We start from the raw sequence: 21,239 nt of genomic DNA on the forward strand, positions 1-21,239 counted from the left end.
GTTAGCGCACACAAGCTACTTCCTCACCTGTCAGATGGGATGAAATGAGCCTGTCAGCCATCCTTAGAGAGTTCTGTACAATGTCCCTTAAACCGACAGCAAACCGGTCATCGTCTGCTGTCGGGAACATTCTTCTGTGTGGCTGTGGAATAAAGATTTATTTGATAAGAAATTCTAAGTTTAATTTGCTATGACGTGGTCTGCTTTTAATTTGGTTCTCGGTTTTCGACATGACAGACGATGCTTTTCGACTAACTGCTGATAGTGGTGCCAGTAAGCATTCGCCCATGCTTGATGGTTTAAAGGAGAGATATCTCGAGACTTTAGTCCTGTCCATGTATGTCACCACCTTATCCGTACATTCACAAAGCATCAACGTTCTAGCTAACGATACGTCATCTATGCTATTATACCTGCTAACTTCAACCGTAACCACCTAGCACAAGTGCTTTATCGTTGTTGCACTGCAATCTTTACCTTTACGTCTACGGTTGATTGCCTCGGTCGCTTCTGCTTTTTATATCTTATGGTTTTGAAACTAAAAGTTCTAATTTTTTGTTTTAATGAATGCCATTGTACCAACGCTGGCATTGTTTTCATTCAACGTACTGGAAGTGTGGCACATAATCCCTGATGCTCATATAAATAAAAATACAGCACCAACCAGCACCAGAAGACAAATATTTCAATACAGACTTATTTAGAGTTTCAGGTTAGTGGTTTCCATTATTTACCATTAATTCGAGCACCCAGACTATAATGGAGTCAAGATGTGAACCCACTTTATTCAACCACACTGAAAAAGCTTTTGAGTGATGCATTAGTGGAGATACAGCACTGATTTTTTTTTTCTATCTTTATGGATCAGGCATTCTATATATACACCACTATACAGGATGTCTGTCCTATATTTTCTGTTTTTCAGATATGTTGTGATGGTCTACTTGACAGCTAGTTTAATCCATATTGCAGGCAAAGTGGAATTTGATTTCAGCGCTGCTTAGAGTCTGCCCATCAGAAATCCAATCTAGCGTTACACTCACGTTTATTATGAGCTTCTGCATCAGTAGCTTGGCTGCGTAAATAAAACTGCAGCTGTCCAATTTGGTTCAGTTGATAAAATACACTTAGGAGAATTGGCTGACCTCAAGGCCCTAATTATCAGAGAGCGGTTATTTCAACTGCTGACTGTCTAAAGCACTTTCCTGCAGAAACGGCGTAGGAGACTGGGTAAAAGTCTGTGCAGGGTGATGAAGCAGGCGAGGCGACGTCCTTCTGAGGACGCGGTGTGGGTTCTGTGCTTCGGTTGATTGAGTGACGCATGCATCTGTTGTTTCAGAAGGAGAGGGGCAGGTTGAGATCAGTGGGGAAGGATTAGGAAAAAGCTGGTGGGTGTGAGTGCTGTGTGGTTCTGGCCACTGAACACTGCTGTGCGTTAACAATAGCGCTCAGCAGGAACCCAGTTTCAGCCTGCTGCAGGGCGCCAGCGGATTCACGCTAACCAAAGCCAGTCTTCTGTCAGACATGCACAGCAAAGCAGTCAGATTTTCCTTTGATGAGTGCAAGCAGTCTTTTAGGGCTGTAGGTCAGTGTTCAACAGGCACAAGCATCTCTGCTTTCTTGCATGAGCTGATTTATGGTGTTCGTCTTGAAGAACTTGACAGACCACCTCCTATTTTTTTGACTTGTGTGTGGGGGGGTGTTTTGTTGTTGTTGTTGTTGTTGTTGTTGTTGTTGTTGTTGTGTTTTTTTTTTTTTTTTTTTTTTTTTTTTTTTTTTTTGAGGACCTTCAATTTGAGGATGAAAATGAAGGATTCATTTTTTCATTAAACTAATATAAGCATTTATGCTGTGGGGGCACGGTGGCTTAGTGGTTAGCACATTCGCCTCACACCTCCAGGGTTGGGGGTTCGATTCCTGCCTCCGCCTTGTGTGTGTGGAGTTTGTATGTTCTCCCCGTGCCTCGGAGGTTTCCTCCGGGTACTCCGGTTTCCTCCCCCGGTCCAAAGACATGCATGGTAGGTTGATTGGCATCTCTGGAAAAATTGTCCGTAGTGCATTAGTGAATGAGAGTGTGTGTGTGTGCCCTGCGATGGGTTGGCACTCCATCCAGGGTGTATCTTGCCTTGATGCCCGATGACGCCTGAGATAGGCACAGGCTCCCCGTGACCCGAGGTAGTTCGGATAAGCGGTAGAAAATGAGTGAGTGAGTGAGAGCATTTATGCTATGTACAACCAAATCAGAAACATCAAGTATTGTACTCAAACAGGTTTACAGTTAAATCTAAATTTGCCATTTAAATAAACTATGTGGAATAATCAAAACTCAAAAATCAAGAAACTGCTAGAAACTGCAGTGTCATCCTGATTAGCAAACCGGCTAGTAAACTTGAAGTCTAACCTTTTATTTATTTTCTGAAACTGTGTCTGAACCGTATATTTGCATTGTCATATTGTCCATATCTTTAACATTTATAATATAAATCTTTAAACAATATCATGAGTCAGAACTGTTTTGCTATTAACCCAAGTAAACTAGCTATCTATCTTTGCGCAAAGGTTTGTTGCTAATCTGTAATAATATGCTTATTTTATCTGATTCATGCCATATAATTACATTTTGTGCTTTGACTCAAATACCAACTACATAATCAGTGATTTAAATCATAAATAAATCCTTGGATATGTATAAAGCAGACTTCAGAACCAATCTAATAAAACCCTCTGATGTCATTTGTAGTGATTATTTTAATGCCAGAAATTTTTCAATGGAAGACATCCTGGATTTCTGCCAGTCTGCTATGACATGTTCCTCTCCAGAATGCTGATTAAACTTCTGAAGGACTTCCCAGATGTTTCTAGTGATGGTCACTGGCTGGATGGAATGATGCCGTCCACACCGCAACTAGAGCACAGCACTCGATATGACAGAAAGGTGGTGGAATCCAGGAAGTCTGACCTCATTCATCTTCAGTTTTTACTCAGATGTCTGGGTATTTTTAGCCCATGATCACACCACTATCTGTCTTGTGCAAGAACAAGCTCCTGGCCTTTTCTTACTCTCTTTTTTTTTTTTCTTTTTCTTTTCTTGATGATGTCATGGGGTGAGGTGCAGAGTATAATAATGTCACTTGAGGAAACTTTATTTTTTATGGAATATCTCTTGGATGTTTTTTTTTTTTTTTTATTTGTTTCATGAGGGTAATGGGAGAGCTGTCCTAAAATCCACTACAGCAGGTCGGCTTTAAACTGCACGCCGAGCTCTTTAGTTTCTCCATCTTGAACAGTTTTCAGATTGGCACACGTTCCAGTTCCCAATAGCAGCACGTTTGACCTCAGAAAGGCAGTTTTGAGCAGGAGGGAGAAGGAGGGGGAAAAAAAATCCTGGAATGTCTGGCTGAAATCTTTTGATTTGGAGTTTAGATTCATCTCGATGGATTTTGTTCGAGCTATGGTTTAGAACACCCACTCGCTAGCTATATAGGAAAAAAAAAAAGTGAAAGGGAAAAAAATGTCACAAAAGCTCACATTCGACTGTTATTTATTTAGTTTTAGCTGTTAGCTACGTTTCATAGTCTTTTTACATAAACACACTGCAGGTAAACCAACACCCATTACTCACACTCTCTCTCTCCCATTCTATCTCTCTCGCTCTCTCTCCCTCTCCTTCTCCCTTCCTTTTCCCTCTCTATCTCTCTCCGCCGCCATTGTTTTCAGCTGTAAAATCTCCCTCAGCTATAGTGAGTCAGATTATTTATTTCTTTATTCTAATTATAAACTTTCACTCCGCTGCATGCAATCTTACCCTACTAGTACCTCCACCTCCTCTCTTTCTGTCATCAGAATCAGTAAATGAGAAACTGAGTAACTGAAGCAGTGTGTATCGTCATGATGATGGAGTGAAGCTGCTTTTATGCCTTTAGCTCACTATCTTCAATTCTTCATTGTTCTGGTCATCATCTGTCATCTCTCATTCCTCAGCCAGATGTGGGTTTACATTCACAGAAAACGTGTTGTTCAGAAACACACCCATATCTTTGATGACAGTATTGAAGCTATACAAACCCCTGTGAAATAATATTATAAACCTTAATGTATTAGATCAGACACATTAATGTATATAAACCTGTGACTTGACTTACTGTCATAACTACTGTTATTAGTAAATAAGCCACACCGTCTGACCACCGTCTGAGAATACACCAATGGTGTGATCTAAATAATAATATAGAAATTTTATCACTTATTATAATTTCTTACTGGTGATCCCTAATTCTATTATGTAGCTAGTATTGTTCTACATACTCGATTGGTGTGCATCAAACTAAAGCCCAAGCTTTATCATGGTAGACACATTGTTGTCATTTGTGAGGCACTGAACCATAGAAGCAGGTGACATTTCAGAGCTTTGAACATCAGTCATCTTGGCGTCCAGTGAATGAGGGAGAGAGAGAGAGAGAGAGAGAGAAAGAAAGAGAAAGAAAGAAAGAGAGAGATGATCATACTACTCCTCTGCACAGATCTGAATGGTTATGTGATTGTGTGTTTTGACCCATCAGCCACAGCTCTCACTCTGAATAAAGGCCATCAGAGTTCCATTATTAATGAGACCCTACGGACAGAATCCCGCAGTCAGCTATTCATCTCGAACTTCAAAGGGTTAAACTGCAGATTTACTCTCCCCTGCCAGGATCCGAAGCTGAAAATGGTGTATTATGTGACTCTGTGATTGTAGTAGGCCTTTATCTTTCATTCAATCTCTTTTAGCTGGATGCCATCTTCGGTGTAGACGTAGCAGTTATGATTTTTGACTCCTTCCTACATTTCGGTACAGAAAGCAATGGTTGGATCAGTTGCCAGTAAAGAGGGAATGGATGCAGGATGTGATGTGGCTAGACAGAACTTTTTAAACTTTTGACACGTTGTTTGCAACGTTGACGCCTCTGTCAAAGAGATTATCCTCGGCTGTCTGAAAAGGGTTTCTTGAATAAAGTGTTCTGCTAATTTTCCTAATGTAGAGCGAGCCAACTAGCACAGTGCAAAATGTCCCACTTGGCTCCTTCTTGCTTTTATTTCTTTTCAGTTGTTTGCACAAGTGGAGAGGCTTGAATAATGATGATCTGTAGGTACTGTCGGTTCCAGTTTACATTCTCCTCGCCAGTCGGCTTAAAGAGCTTTGGGCGTGTTCTCTGTAGAATGTCGACTTCACATGGTGATAAACACAAAGCCGTCCCAGGTTTTCAAACCACCGTTTCCATTTCACACTTCGCCTGCCGAACCTTTTGAAAAGAAAGTTCCAAACTTCAACCCCAAAAGGTTCATTGTTCTGAAGTGTTCTTGAATTAAGTCCATTGATTATGTATAGCTTGTAGTATATTTTCAACGGCTTATGAAGCCAATCGCACGAACGTGTCAGAAGTTTAATGAATTGATAAAACTACACCCCTGTACGCTGCTCTTATATTATATGATATATCTGTGGTGGGTTTAGACCGGTTTAAAGGGTTAGACAGTGCAGAGCTCTGTTACTGCTGGACGGAAGCGTTCCCATCAATCCTTGTAAGCATGACATGAGCAGTGCATCAGTTTCCTGGTGGTTTCGCCCCCTCGTGTGATAAATGACAGGCTTGGGCCATGTTGGATCTGCCTCTTAAAGATAGAGTATGGATTTTCTTGGAGACTGTCTTCTAATGTGTGTCATCTTTTCTGTCCACATAGAGTAAAGAGGTGGGACTTCAGCTGCAGGAGGATTTGATGAAGGTCCTCAACGAGCTGTACACGGTAAGAGGTGCACAAATAAAACACACATTAGTATTAATTAATTAGTAGTATTAATTAATATTAATTCAGATGAAAACCTTAGCTTTATTGGCTGGCTACACATTCATCCACAAGATTTTGTTTTCTGGAAGCTGGAACATTTGCACAGAACAAAATGGCAATTATGTAGAAGTTTTCATGCTTAGAATATTCATATGTTGCATATATCATAGCTCAGTGTGTATATTAGTGTATAGTTTATACAGTATCTGAGGTGGCCAAATTGGTAGCCCCACCACCTTATTAGTACAGACAAGTAGGTTCAATAGGCCGGAAACATTTTTTTCATTCTCTTGTTAAAAAACCACCATCCTTTTTCTTTTCACCTTCAAAACAAAAGCTTTTGTTTGTCAATTCAGCCACAATGAGCTTCCCAATTGTGCACATATATTAATACTGTAGCTATAACTACAGCAGACAATCTGTAAACTATAGACGATCCTTTCAGCCAATGTCTCCTGTGTGCCAAAATTTTGTGTGGCAAACCAACAGAGGAAGTGTTACCACTCTTAGATAAAGGATGATGAATATGGCATGCCATCCCCTACCTGGGAATTTATACACTCCTTCATATCTGGATTAATCTTCTCTATCCAGCTCATTACATGACATTATGGGATGCATCATTTGTTCTCCCTGTCTGTGTGGGTTTCTGAGTGGCTACATCCAAAAAACATGGAAGTGGGTTGATGCATTGTCATCATCATGGTTCGGGTTCGGTTCCAGGCCAGGGAACCAAGTCAATCAAACCAATGACAAGTTTTGGGAGATAGGAGCGAGGATGAGAACCCAGACAGAACTGCACACACACACAATAACTCAGCTAGGGACCCTGAAGTGAGGTGGCAACATTAGTCACCCTGATTCTAACCGGATTACTGTACTCAAGATTTCTTCAAGATCTCTGTCACATACACAGCTGTATACAGTGTTCAACTAGCAGTGAAGTGAAAAAGCTGGCTATTCCTCCTAGACTGTGTTATATAAATAAACTGAGGGTTTGACTCTCAATGCTTGCCCCAGGCCAGGATAAAATAGGAAGGTTTTGTCAGGAAGGGTATTTGGCGTAGAAGCTGTGCCAGAATCCAATATGTGGACCCAAAAAAAACTTTATTTTTTGTACACCTGCCTGGATCTGCCTGAGAAAATCTGTAGATGTAAAAAATAAATATACAATAATATTTTTTGGGGTTTACTAGAATACCTTCAAAGATGCATAGTGTTCAAAGATGCAGTGAAAAGTGCAGGTACACAGTGTTTCCTTACTCCAACATACCACACGTACACACACACACTTACACACACTCCCTACTCTGCTTTGCTCTAGTCTCTTTCAAAGGGGCTGGAAGTGAAGCTTCTGCTGCAAGAGAGGGTTTATTTATATGTGCTGCAGTTTGTATGATGAAGGAAATTTGAGCCCCAGTGCTGCTGCTTCTTCTTCTTTCCTCTTAAAAGCATTGTGGTTGTTGGTCACAGCAGGCCATCCTGGTTGTGTGTTCCAGCTTGCTTTAAAGAAAACTACAAATGACCACAGCTGCTTGTGTGCATATCTTTTAAAAGCAAGATCCTACACCAGGAAGTGGATTTTTCCCCCCCCTTTTTCCCAATGTGCCAGTGAATTTGACAGATTGGTGCCTTCACAGATGCTTCTCAGGTTTCTCAGCGCCACTAAATTGGATTCATTGCCTTCAAAGTGTGCTGGTGTTTGGTTTCATGCTATGGTAATGAAAGACAGTTGCGTTTTTTGACAGGCTTTAATGTCATGTAGTATTTGCATGGCCTAGTTTACACAGGCTTCTATTCTGATTTATAGCAGAATTGTATTCTTCCCTAGAATATCATCAGATAATGGCCACCTACGGAGATCTTCTTCTTTCCTTTTCTTGGGTCTCTGATGCATCTGGCACAGTCTTTGCGTTGTGACAATGTTCACCATATTTCATAGCTGTTCCTTTTTCCTCATTATATTGTGTCTTGCATAACCCAGTCAATTCAGACAGAAAATGATGCAAACAGCACTCTGTTCCCTTGCCGTGTTGCGTTGTCTTAAAGCGCCGTGTTCGCCATTGCCATATTCTGACATACTGTACGGTCACAGAAGCGCACGCATTTAATTATCAGCAGGACGCTCGATGCTCAGTCATTCGGACGATACCCCAAACCTTCTCACTGAGCTGTTTGAAATTCCTGCTCTAATGCAGAACACGTGTATGCTTTGTTCGCGGTCGTTGGGGTTTCGAAAAGAGATTGAAGGTTTGGGGAGGGGTGCTCCAGATTTTCAGGTTTCTTTCCCCTCCCCCGTACCCCAAAGGGGCACATGCACTCGCATACTTGCATACATGTATGCCGATAAGGAAATGACCATAAGCATAAATCCCTATAAAAGAAAGCTAATCCTTTAATTAAACGTTTAACCATGATCAAAATAGACCTGGCAGCAGTTTTTACAACACTTGCGGTTTATAAAGGTGATTAAACTGAGAAGGAATCCGAGGAAACGTGAAGTTCGGGGTGTGAGTGTTGTTAGTTCACTGACATTCTAACTTTTTTTTTACATTCCACGTTAAACCAGTAATGGCTCATTTATGACCCTGTTTTCCAGAGAAATATTTTGGCCAAACCTGCTGCTCCCGAATTCTCCTCATTTTTTAATAAACGACGACACAGCAATGATAAGTATTTACTGCATCTTTTAAAAGGACGTATCAGCAGTGTAAATGATGGAAATAGGGGTCATTAAAATGTCTTTTGGAGCCAGGAAATGATTGACGGTTCTGGCAATTATGTCATCTTGATCTGTCACTGGCAAAGATTCCTCCTCAGGGAGTATTAGACAGTGGGCACATTCCGTTCATTTTTAGAATAAGAAAACCCCATGAGCCCCAATACTCCTGTCTGAATTCAAGCCATCAAATGACATCTTTCATTGTTTGGCATAGATTCCTTTTTACTGGGCCAGTTTTCAGCTGTTATAGTTATACAGTTGACCGGTGCCACGGTTACATCAATTCCAGTTCCAAAGGCACCGGAGAGATTGTCAACACAATTGTTCAGACTTCAACCAGTCTCATACGTTAGCCCTGCTTGCCAGTATATACTGACATTGTTGTTTTGGTTGTGGTTGTTCTTGGTTTTTAACAAAGCACCATGCAAGAAGGAGAGGAAAACTATTTGGTCGTGCATGCTCGAGTGCAAGCTAAAACAATTTGGGCAAATGATTCTGGAGCAGGCCTTGTATGTAAGTCATTATACTAAGCTGAGGCTGAAAGGGCATTGGCTCAAGCATATTTCCTGTTTCCTACAACCAAGCTGTCTGCGCTTACTCAGCCACCTGAACAAATTCTGCAGCGAGTACTAAAAAGCAAAGATTGGCTAGCCTTGAACCAAAACAACAAAGGCAATAGTTGAAAATATTCATGCATGTACAGTATATGTGAAATCTGTTTCCCTAAACACTGGAAACCTAAACATCATAAATCACATAATGACATCACATAAGCTCTAATTTTATATGCAGAAATCTTATATGTAGTCCAATTAATATCTGATGGTTACAGATCTCTTTGGCTTTCATAAATACTCATTTACTCCATGGTCAGTCTGCACAATGCATTTTACTATTACTTCATGAAAGTGACCTGCACCTTAAATATGTCACTAGCCATAACATAGTTTCACTACATGTATTGCATATCAGGGTGGCCAACATTGCCACCTCACTCCAGGGTCCCCAGTTGAGTTATTGTATGTGTGGAGTTTTGTCTGGGTTCTCATCCTGGCTTCTATCTCCTATTCTATCTTCTATTGCTATTAGTCTTATTAAATAGTTAATTGTTCCTATGTATGATCCTGTCCAGGATAAAATATTTACTAGAAAGTGAGCAAGAGGGGCAACATTTATGAATTGCTTACTAGCTAGTAGGATAGAGACCATAGCAACCAACAGGATGTCTGGTCACCACCGTATAGCTGCAGTGAGGCATGTAAAAATGCCTGGCATCGCAAACATAGGATTATAACTTGATATTCATTCTAAATCAGTACATCTTCCCGTTAGCATTTAGACATCACAGTGCTAATCGTGCTCTTCCGCTTTCTACTTCAGGTAATGAAGACGTACCACATGTACAACGCGGACAGCATCAATGCCGAGAGCAAGCTGAAAGAGGCTGAGAAACAGGAAGAGAAGCAGATGGGACGTGGGGCACGCCAGGAGGAGCGCCAAACACCACGCTCCCCTGACACGCTTGCCAGCGTCAGGCTTGATGACAAGCCTGTTCGCCGGAGCTCTGTGAAAAAGATCGAGAAGATGAAGGAGAAGGTGAGGACTTAAATAAATAGAGAAGAGCTGAATTGATGACACTTGTGGTGGTGGTGGTGGTGGTGGTGGTGGTGGTGGTGGTGGTGGTGGTGGTGAAAGAAGCATTGTGTGGGTGGTAAAAGGGTGAAGGATGGAAAACTTGTTTGAATTAAGTGGTGACTGGTACTGTATAGTGCAAACCATGGTTCAGGATCAGGACATGCATTCACAAAGCATGTTGATCTTATTCTTGTTTATGATCTCATTCATAAGGAATACGTTGTTGGTCTGCGATCAAATTTGCTCTCATTCTTCTCTTAAACTGCAGACAGTGAATAAGAACTCTCAGTAGGGCATAGTAACTGGTTTTACTCTGGGATACTTTAACGTCTGTCGGGTTATCTGATATCTTACAGAGCATACAGTCTTTGTGCACTTCTCTGACCACATCTCAGATTGTATGGCTCAGGCTTTTTTTAATAAACAACCTTTTCAAAGTTATCCAAAACACGTTGTGCTTAAACAGCTAGGTATTGTCACTGGATTTAAACCCTTCAGAAGATTATGAGCGTATAAGGTTGGTATAAGACTGCGGCCACTATTACTATTGAAGTTTGTTTAGTTTATGTTAGACCTGCATCTTCTTCCTGTGAACATAGCTGATTATTGGCAGTGTTTAATCAGAATATTTTATACCAACCATTTTATAATTGAATGCTTTCCCTTCAACCTTGGACCACAAGGGTGACAATAACATGGTTTGGTGGTAATGGTAAAATGGTCAGGTTTGTCTAGAATGTCCTTTTAGAAAAGATAACTCTGTCCTTAACTTCAGACTGCAGGGTTAGAAAAGGACAGGGCATGGACAGAATTTGTGCTGGCAGCTTGAACATTTCTTTGTCGACTAGCAGCCATGAACCATTCGGAGACACCTGATCCACATTGCTAGTTACTGGCCCGAGTGGTTTAATGGCCCGTGTTCAATGTTCATTTTCTCTCTTTTCTTTTCATACCGCTTGCTTTCCATCTCCTTTTCCAGCGCCAAGCCAAATACACTGAGAACAAGCTGAAAGCCATCAAGGCAAGGAACGAGTACCTGCTGGCTCTGGAGGCGACCAACTGCTGCGTGTTCAAGTACTACATTCATGACCTCTCCGACCTCATTGACGTAAGTCCTCCTGTGCCTCGTCGCCATCGTTTCCTTGGCTTTTAGCCTGCTAGTGCCTACAGATCATTTCTGAACACTGCATTAACACACACCATCATTAACTTATATACACTACGGCTATAATCTTTACTTGGCCGACACCCAAACAGCTCCCTGTAGTCATCTATAGTGCAGAGGATGTAAAGACCTTTTAAATCCATTTGTACTATAGTTCACTTAACCTGAAGCCATCAGATTTTTTTTTCTTTCTATTTATATTTTCAACTCCCCGCCCACTGCAGTCTGTTAATGGTGGCAGTCAGGAAACATTACTTATTGATTTTTAACTCAGTAAGCTTGTGGGATTTGTTGTTAAATTTTTTTCTTCGGATTCCTGAGTTCATGGATGATTTACTTTAAAAAAAAAAAAAAAAAAAAACACACACACACACACACTGTAGCATGACCTTATTTGGTCTTATTTCCTAACAGCTTCTTCATTTCTCAAACAAATTTCCAGAAAGGTCTCCCATTATCCTTATTGTGAATGTATACACAGACTTCTCTACGGTCACTATTCAACAATAGGGAAAATAAATAAATAGCTTTTAATTTTACGAGTCCGCTGCTACAGATCTGTGGAAACCGTTCTAGGTTCGAGCCTGCTGTTTTTTTTTTTTTGTTTTTTTTTTTGTTTTTTAGCTCATGTACACGTAAACCTTTTCTTTTTACCCGCCAGTGAATATTTCTGGATTCGACTTGTTGCCTTGTCGATATCCATGAAGTTACATATTTATTCATTAAAAACCCACCCACATGATTTAACTAAATTTTTCAGTGTATTTTTAAAAAATGTTACGGTATATCAGGCTCGCAATATAAAATTGAAATCCGTGAAATCTAAAATCGCTGTTGTTCCGTTAAAGTGGTTGTAATTGCTTCACTTATTATGTAGACCTCAGGCAACTCCACAGGGAAGCTCTTCGACAGGGATTACTTCTTTTTCACCATGATCCTTAGATCCTCCTAGGGCTCAAGCTCATGATCAGAGCTGGTGACTACACCCAGGATGCCATGAATATGAATGATAGTTTTAAACGGTGCATTCGCTTGGTTTAGGAGACCCGAGCATGCTGGGAAACATCTGATCCATATAAAGATAATAGATGTAGCAGGGTTTGAGCTCTGCTGAATGAGGAAATAAGCTAAAGTTTACCAGGCTGCATCTCTGTGGTGTTTATGTACGTGTTCTTTGTGTTTTAATTGCACGGAAGCCTTTTGTTCAAATAAATAATGCATTGCTTCCTGAATTATAATAAGACCATACAGGAACCAGTGCAATAAAACCTTCCAAATCGGTCTCTTCTGAGTATGCTGTATATTTTAAGGCAATGCAGCTATGCTCTGTTTCAAACAAATATGTTTTCTTGTATGTTTTCTTTATCTGTTTTATCTAGAAAATCATCTGTACCCCATGGGTTTGAAAGCTTTGCATGGGTTGATTTCCTGATTGTGGTGACATTTAGCCCTTTTTACTGTTGAAAATGAAAGTTTTTCACCACTGAATGTAAGAAAACATGGGTTTTAAATGAATTGTTTTCAAAGTGACTTTCACAATCACAATCTGATCTCCTGATCTCATTGAAAATAAAGAACACAAATGAGAGACTATAATTTTCTTTTCTTCAACCTTTACTTACGGTTAAAATGTCTTCACTTTACAGAAATGTTTGTGTTGTTACATCATTGGGACGCAATGGCAACACGTGACCTTCGCTCTACATCCATGTGTAGCTCTAACTCTAGGACTCTCTGGCCAGCCTGTACTTGTGCATTGTTTAATTATAGTATTTTGAGTAAATTCCCTGAATTTGTTTATTGCTTCTTTTATTATTTCTCTTGTTCAGTGCTGTGACCTGGGCTACCATGCCAGCTTGCACCGGGCTCTGCGTACCTACCTCTCTGCTGAGTTTAACGTGGAGACGTCCAAGCATGGCGGCCTAGAGACGATCGAGAACGCAGCTGAGAACCTCGAGGCTCAGGCTGACAAACAGAGACTAATGGAGACCTACAACAACATCTTCTGCCCTCCCATGCGCTTCGACTTCCAGTCTCATATGGGGGACCAGGTAAATCTACACACACGTGCAAATTGAGTCACATGTGTGAGAGCGTCAAACGTTATAGCTGTTTGTTTGTTTGGGGTTGGAATGACTGTTTGGATCGAGGCTAGGAGGTGTAACCGCACTGTCGGTGTGTGTTTAGTCCGGATTTCTTATTGCAGTCCTGTGACTTCAAAGCGGCTTGTATGCCTGAATCCCTCTGTTCCAATCATGCTAATTATTTACTCGTCCTGCAGCTGTAAACAAACAACAGCATGAAGGCATTTCTATATAAACACATCTGCTGGACATTTATAGATTTCGTTGCTTCTGCCAGATTTCGATTTGACAAGAAGGCGAAGGCAAAGTAAGTGAGCAAAGTTGTGTGTTTTTTTTTGGTTTTTTTTGTTTTGTTTTTTTATGTATCTATTGTTCTGTCTCTTAATACGTTTCCAAACAGCGCCTCATACACACAGGAATGAAATGTATGGCCATGTTTATCAGCCATGTAACAAGTTCTCTTGAGTTGTCAGTGGTTTGTTATTGAAGAAAGCTGTCACTGTAGAGGTTTCTACTACCGCCTGTCAAAAACCGTGATAAACTCATACAGATAACAGAAGTGCTGTTCTTTTCTTGCTCTTTATGCAAATAACCAACGATTTTCTCTGCTGCATTGAGACTTTGTGAAACCTCAGTGCTCAGATGTGAGTGTGTGTGTGTGTGTGTGTGTGTGTGTGTGTGTGTGTGTGTGTAAGGGCCTTGCAGCTTTTTGGTCTAATGCAGTGTATTTGAGCCCAGCTGTGACTGCCTAACCTGTCCCTCAGGGAGACAGGGCCACGATACGATGGCCAGATGTTCCTCGTCAGTGTGTGTGTGTGTGTGTGCGTGCGTGTGTGCGTGCGTGTGTGCGTGCGTGTGTGCGTGCGTGTGTGCGTGCGTGTGTGCGTGCGTGTGTGCGTGCGTGTGTGTGTGTGCGTGTGGGTGTGCGTGTGTGTGTGCGTGTGTGTGCATGCGTGCGTGTGTGTGTGCGTGTGTGTAAGAGAAACTGGTGAGAGTCGTACTCTCTTTCTGCAAGCATGATTCAGTGCACCTTCAGAAACAAGAACAAACAAAATGGAGAACAAGAATATTTGTGTTTCTAGTTTAAATTTAAACCTACACAATGGTTACGTTTTTCATGGAATAACTGCTACGTGCTTTCATTCTCTGTTGCGGAACAGCAGTTTTTCAACTAAACAAATCAGTTTTTGTAGTTTTTTTTCTAAACTCACTCCAGTAGGTATATACAGAATATTTCAGAAGTTTGATGCTGTGGCACATGCTACTTTTTCCAAATCCTGCCTTTTTAGGAAATAGTTTTTTCTACTCAGCAAAATAATCAGCTTGAGCAGAGGCTAAACGCTATATGTTAGTTTCCAAATTCAGGAAAATGGATGTTGACATTTTACTAAACTGAGCTACAGTACAACACTTAAACTATAACAATCCTGTAGAGTTTTAAACTTCCAAATTAATGAAAAATCCCTGTTCGGAATAAAGCTCTGTTAGTCCAATAGGGTGGAAAAATAGAGCAACTCAGCTGCTAAACACACACACTAGCGTTTTTTTTTAATTGTATCTGAAATCTAAAAAGAAAAAATTGACTCTGTAACCATTTTCCTAAAAGAACTTTCACAGCAGCAGAAAAGAATACTTAAACCCTTTTGCCCAACTTTTTTTTTCTGTACATTTTAGATAAATTAAAAAATACATAAAAAGAAAAACATTTCTGAACTATGAAGTCACATACAGTATATCAATACATTACAACACACTGAAATTCTTTCTTCACATATCCCAGATTTCTAGGTTGGGGTCAGCATGGCATCAGCCATGATGCAGCACTCTTGGAGGGTTGGGGGCCTTGCTCAGGGGCCCGGCAGGGGCCCCTTGACGGTGCTGGGTTTGAACCCATATCTTTTCAATCAACAACCCAGAGCTTTACCGCTGCCCCATTTCAGAGCAATTGTTAATGTTTTTTAGCTTGGTATTCTACTAAAGTGATTATTATTTTTTTGAGGTCTGGTCCTCATGACACTGGACAAGGAGTCACTGTCATACTTTATACACCGGCTGATTATGTGCTTTGTTAGCATTAAATACTATGTAAAGCAAAAGTGAAGATGATGGACTGTAGAAAACTAGGCCCTAGTGCAAGCATGTCCTGGGACTGGACAAATGTATTAGAGCTTACAATTAGTCTACTGCTGCAGAATTATTTGAAATTTGAATATATACATATATATAAAATAGAAAATGAATCACAGTTATCTGTGTTCTAAATATGACCCGTACTCAAAAACCTTATGAAGATCTTCTAATATTTCTATTCCATTGTGTTGTAATTGCAAAAATTAGAAGGAAAATTATAATATAGAAAATTAGAAAATATTTCTCTCTCTCTCTGCTTTTTTTTTCTATTATTAATTTTTTATTTTTATTTATTTATTTTTTTTATAAAGATGGGCTACATGTGTGCTCAGCAGCCACTGCAGGGAGAACTTCTGCAGAGGTGCCAGCAGCTCCAGTCTCGTCTTTCCACACTCAGGATAGAGAATGAGGAGGTAAATGGACGCACACACACACACACACACACACACACACACACACACACACACACACACACACACACACACACACACACACACACAAAAGTCTCCAGCAAAAACACTCTCGACTCATACTATAGGAGACTGTATAGTCTCTTGAAACATTCCTCTTATGCTGTCATTCTAGTCTCACACCACGCACCTGTTTATTCTCTGCCATAAATCATTACAGGTTCTGTTAGTTATCGTTGATTGTTGTAATAACCTCAGGCACATAAATGAGATATATATATTTATTTTTATTTTTTTTTTATTATTTTTTTTTTAAACATAATTTGCTTCTAGTATAAACAGATAGACTGTATATTTGCATGCATTACTCAGTCACCCTTTTCCTCTTGTTTAGGTGAAGAAGACCATGGAGGCGACTCTGCAGACCATCCAGGACATGGTGACCATCGAGGACTTTGATGTGACTGACTGCTTTCACCATAGCAACTCCATGGAGTCAGTAAAGTCTACGGTGTCTGAATCGTTCATGAGCAAACCGAGCCTTGCCAAGAGACGAGCCAATCAGCAGGAGACTGAGCAGTTCTACTTCACGGTGAGACTCAGATGGATGGGTGGATGGATTGGATTAGATTAAATTAGAAGTTTAGATTGGATGGACAGATGGATCGATTGGATTGAAAGATGGATGGATTAAATTAGATTGACTGGATAGACAGCTGGATGGTTGGATTGATTTGATTTGATAGATGGATAGATTGGATTGGATTAAATTAGATTGACTGGATGGACAGTTGGATGGTTGGATTGATTTGATAGATGGATAAATGGATTGGATTTGATTGATTGGATGGACAGCTGGATGGTTGGATTGATTTGATAGATGGATAGATAGATTGGATTGGATTAGATTAGATTGATTGGATGGACAGTTGAATGGTTGGATTGATTTGATAGATGGATAAATGGATTGGATTTGATTGATTGGATGGACAACTGGATGGTTGGATTGATTTGATGGATGGATTGATGAATGGATGGATTCATTGGATTTAAAGATGGATGGATAGATTGGATTAGGATGGGTGGATGGATTGGTTTGATTTGATTGATGGATTGATAAATCAACAGTTTGATTGGATAGATGGGTGGTTGGATTAAAAAATTGATTGGATGGATGGATGAATTTAAACACAGCCTTTCATAAGGCTTCCTTTCACACAGACATTTTATTATTTATTATTTTTCCACCTTCATGTTGAAACTTTTACATTCATATCACCTTTTATTTTTTTTTTTGTTGTTGCTGCATCTTGGTGTTTTATTGGTGTGTTTTTAGACACGTGTGTGTGAGACAGGATTCAGTTTTGGTCTTCAGGAGTCTCTCTGAGATGTTAAATTGCAGCTATAAAAAAGATTTTTCTCAATCAATAGCTTCATTTCGTCCATCATTCAGAGAATTATTCATTGTGATCCACGTCACTTCTACTAACCGCTCTCAAATTATAGTAATTATCACTCTTTATTTCAGATCTGTGTCATTCACAAATTTTGTAATAACTGAGGTTTTCTTGAGGAAGCCGAGGTTTATATGAATGCTAAAGGTTTCGGTGTTTCAGCTGGCAGTGTGGCAAACAATATAGACTAAAGGAAACATTGATAAGATGGAGGGGTGATTTTAACTTTGATATAGAACAGGGTTCTTTCTCTCTAACATTTTACCACCTGCCAACTTCCTATTTTCACTTCCTCTTTCCTCCTTTTATGGCCTCCTTTCTCTCCTGAAATTTTCTCTCTCGTGTGTGAGAGTATGACATTCAGTCACTAGAGACGACTTTCGTATTGACTGTCATTTATCATTTCTCTCTCTCTCTCTCTCTCTCTCTCTCTCTCTCTCTCTCTCTCTCTCTCTCTCTCTCTCTCTCTCTCTCACTTTCTGTCCCTTTCAGATACGTTGTGTGTCTTCTGAGAAATGAGCTGTCAGGGTCCTCAGTGCCCTCAGCTCTTTAATGTTTACATCAGCCAGCGTGTGAGACGTGTGGCGAGAAACGTACAAATAATAAAAGGCAGATGAAAATGAGAGAAAGATTAGATCTAGAGAGCAGGGGGGAAAAGAGGACACAGTTTCCAATGTAGACAAATAATGGAGATGGATGGTGAAAGACAAATAGATGACAAGTCAGCATTCTGTGTTTCAGAAACTGAAGGAGTTCCTAGAGGGCAGGAACCTCATTACCAAACTGAAGGCCAAGCACAACCTTCTCCAGAAGACCCTGGGAGAGAGTAAGTGATCTAGCTGTGTGTGTGTACATGTGTGTGTACGTGTGCATGTGAATGTTTCTGATTAGAGATAGAATGCTATAGCACGAGTCAGACAGAGGATGGAGAAACAGTGAAGTTCACTTGAAACTCTGTACATCGGAGCATTTTTCTTTTAAAGTAATTTGTTAAAGAAAATAAACACAACTCGCTCCTGTTCCCAGAATCAGTAATGGAGGTGAAATGTCAGGTATCACACTCCAAGTGGAGACTGGAAGGACAAGGAGGTTTGCGTGTGGCTGCGTGCGTGAGCTTGTACGTATGCGAGAGCATGTCTGCGAGTGCATGTGTGTGGCTGCGAGAGCATCTGTGTGCGAGAGCATCTGCACATACGAGGCTGTGCAAGTGTGTCTGCATGGGTGTGGCTGTGTGCGAGTGTGTGGCTGTGTGCGAGTGTGCTCGAGTGTGTGTGCAAGCTAAGCTCTAGAACACATTGTCAGTGATATTTATTGGTTTTATTTTATTTAACACAATCTACAAAAACATGATATTCACATTACATATAGTACGCAAAATTGCAAACTGTGTCTTTTGTAAGACACCTTTTTATGAAAAAAATATATTTGTGTGTCGAATAGTGAACGGCAAAAATATATTCCTTAAAGAAACGTTTATTTTTTTCATTTTATACATTACAGTTCAGTTTGTCTCTGGATATAAAACACAGTACGAGTCCATACTATGTGTAATATACATCTATATACATTTCTATAATCATGGCATTATGCTTGTGTGCATTCTTGTACATAATTATCTTACAGTGTGTATTTATTCTTCTTTTTTTTTCTAATTCTTTTCAGGGGTTTTGTGTATAAATGTTCTCTAAACTTTGTTGTATTATATACAAGGACAGTAAAGTTTCTTATATCCATTAAAACTGACAGGCGAGGGTTATTACATCATAAAATACAACGGCCAATCGTGTTGCTATATGCAAATATAGATCATGCAAACTCTTCAACATTCACGCTTTAGACATTTGGACTCTAGTTTGTGTGTGCGTGTGCGTGTGCGTGTGCGTGCGCGTGCGCGTGTGTGCGTGTGTGTGTGCGTGTGTGCGTGTGTGCGTGTGTGTGTGTGTGTGTGTGTGGTAAGAAACAGTGAGGGAATTCGAAGAGAAAGAAAGTGATAGAAGAGTGAGATATTTAAGGAGAGGCAAGATTTCATCTCCCGTCTCTCTGTTTTTCTGTCTCGCCTCCCACTCTCATTCTTCCAGCCCTACCGAGTGAGCAGGGAGGATTTTAGATAGCGTAGACTGAAACAGATGGAAAAAGACAGAAAAAAGTTGTTCCTACTGTTAGGATCCTCCAGTGTATAACGAGCACACTACTCAGCAGTGTATTCCTTACGGCTACACATGTGGAGATGCTAATGACGGACGTTATTTGCGAGCTTGTCGAGGAATCTGGGGTGTAGATTACTGCAAGAGAGTGAGAAAGAGAGAGTGAAGGAAATGCTTGGGTACTCGCTGAAATAGACCCTGAAGATGCTGCAGTGCATTCTGGGGGATTCAATTGATGCATGTCAGCTTGATGTGTTAAAGAACGTTCTTTTTCATTTGGAAGCACCTGTATGTGTAAAAGCGTACTAATTAAGGATGAACCTAGCTCATCATAGCGTGACTAAACTGTGTGTGTGTGTGTGTGTGTGTGCGCGTGTGTGTGTGTGTGTGTGTGCGCGTGTGTGTGTGAGCATCCATTCTGCATCATGGGTGGGGTATGTGTGTAAAGGGTTATGTGGGCATGTCTTCTTCTTTTTCTTTTCTTTTTTTTTTGGCAGCTATGTAGAATTTGTGAGAATAGGGTGGGTCTTTTTCTTTCTTTTTTTTTTTTTCTCCCCCATTTTCTCCTAAAAGTGATGTGGATCTGAAAGCAGGAACCCCACAGGAGGGAGAAAAAGAAGGGAGAAAAAGAGATCATGCAATCATGTTTAGCTAACACGCTCTCCCTCTCTCTCTCTCTCTCTCTCTCTCTCTCTCTCTCTCTCTCTCTCTCTCTCTCTCTCTCTCTCTCTCTCTCTCTCTCTCCCTCCCTCCAGGTCAAAAGACTGACTATTGCCTTGCCAGGTAGGTGCGGCGCACGCATAATAATGAATCTCAGTAGTAGCATAATATCAGCCAGATGTTTTCTTTTGATGTCTAGTTTATATCTTAAATATCTCGTCTAGACGTAATCATGTTTTATTTAAAGCAGCTGATTTACACATTATGGACCAGGGAAATAGCACGAGGCCACACAGCAGCAGTTTTATTAATTTATTAATTTATATTATTTTATTTATTTATTTTGTATTAGCCTCTGGTCATGTGTGCTTGTGTGTGTTGTGTGTGTAAAAATAGGGTTTGTCTCTAGAGGATAATTTGTAGTGGTTAAGGGCTATAGACGCTTGTGCATGTGTAGAAAAATGGGAGCAGCTTGGAGTGAAAATGATCATCATCCATCTCTGTCTCTTTCTTTCTCATGAACACCAGTGGACGGAGGAACTCGACCGCGAGGACACAGGTAATATTCAAGTGTGTGTGTGTATGTGTGTGTGTGTTTGTGTGTGTCTTTGGCAGATGAGCTCACAGTCACAGCCCCCTGCTGAACCCATTTGCTCCACCTGTGCTTTCTTTTCTTTGCATGCCTCACACTAATCCTTGTTGTTCCTATTCAAACCTGAACACATACTGTTACACCTCCTGTACCACTGACAACATACTGCTGCTTTCCAAAGCCTGCAAAAGTCCCTAACCGAGCCTGGAATTAAATCCCCACAGACACACACATCTCATAGTAGCAATGTGTGTTCACACTCTGTCTCCATGCTCCGGCTCCCTGTCTTCCTGTCAGTACATTTTGCGGGATTAATTAAACTCCTTCGCGTCTGTAAAAGCAAACAAAAGAAATGAATCAAATCTTTCATTTGTGTGTTGAATCTGAAGCTCAATGTTCATATCGCCCCCTAGGGTTGAC

General features: G+C 40.5%; 1 protein-coding gene across 3 annotated transcripts in view; it reads left to right on the forward strand.

Annotated features, from left to right (window-relative positions):
• Positions 1–21,239, forward strand: part of srgap2 (SLIT-ROBO Rho GTPase activating protein 2) — a 91,097-nt gene that overhangs the window by 54,342 nt on the left and 15,516 nt on the right. For all 3 annotated transcript variants that reach the window (XM_060857785.1, XM_060857786.1, XM_060857787.1), the window contains 9 exons: positions 5,719–5,781; positions 9,926–10,141; positions 11,160–11,288; positions 13,175–13,396; positions 15,871–15,972; positions 16,364–16,561; positions 18,165–18,249; positions 20,323–20,350; positions 20,756–20,786. In XM_060857785.1, the coding sequence (XP_060713768.1) occupies positions 5,719–5,781; positions 9,926–10,141; positions 11,160–11,288; positions 13,175–13,396; positions 15,871–15,972; positions 16,364–16,561; positions 18,165–18,249; positions 20,323–20,350; positions 20,756–20,786 (1,074 nt within the window). The remainder of the gene's footprint in view (positions 1–5,718; positions 5,782–9,925; positions 10,142–11,159; positions 11,289–13,174; positions 13,397–15,870; positions 15,973–16,363; positions 16,562–18,164; positions 18,250–20,322; positions 20,351–20,755; positions 20,787–21,239) is intronic.

Source organism: Tachysurus vachellii, chromosome 22 (genome assembly GCF_030014155.1).
Source record: "Tachysurus vachellii isolate PV-2020 chromosome 22, HZAU_Pvac_v1, whole genome shotgun sequence".
In the NCBI taxonomy this organism is placed as follows: domain Eukaryota; kingdom Metazoa; phylum Chordata; class Actinopteri; order Siluriformes; family Bagridae; genus Tachysurus; species Tachysurus vachellii.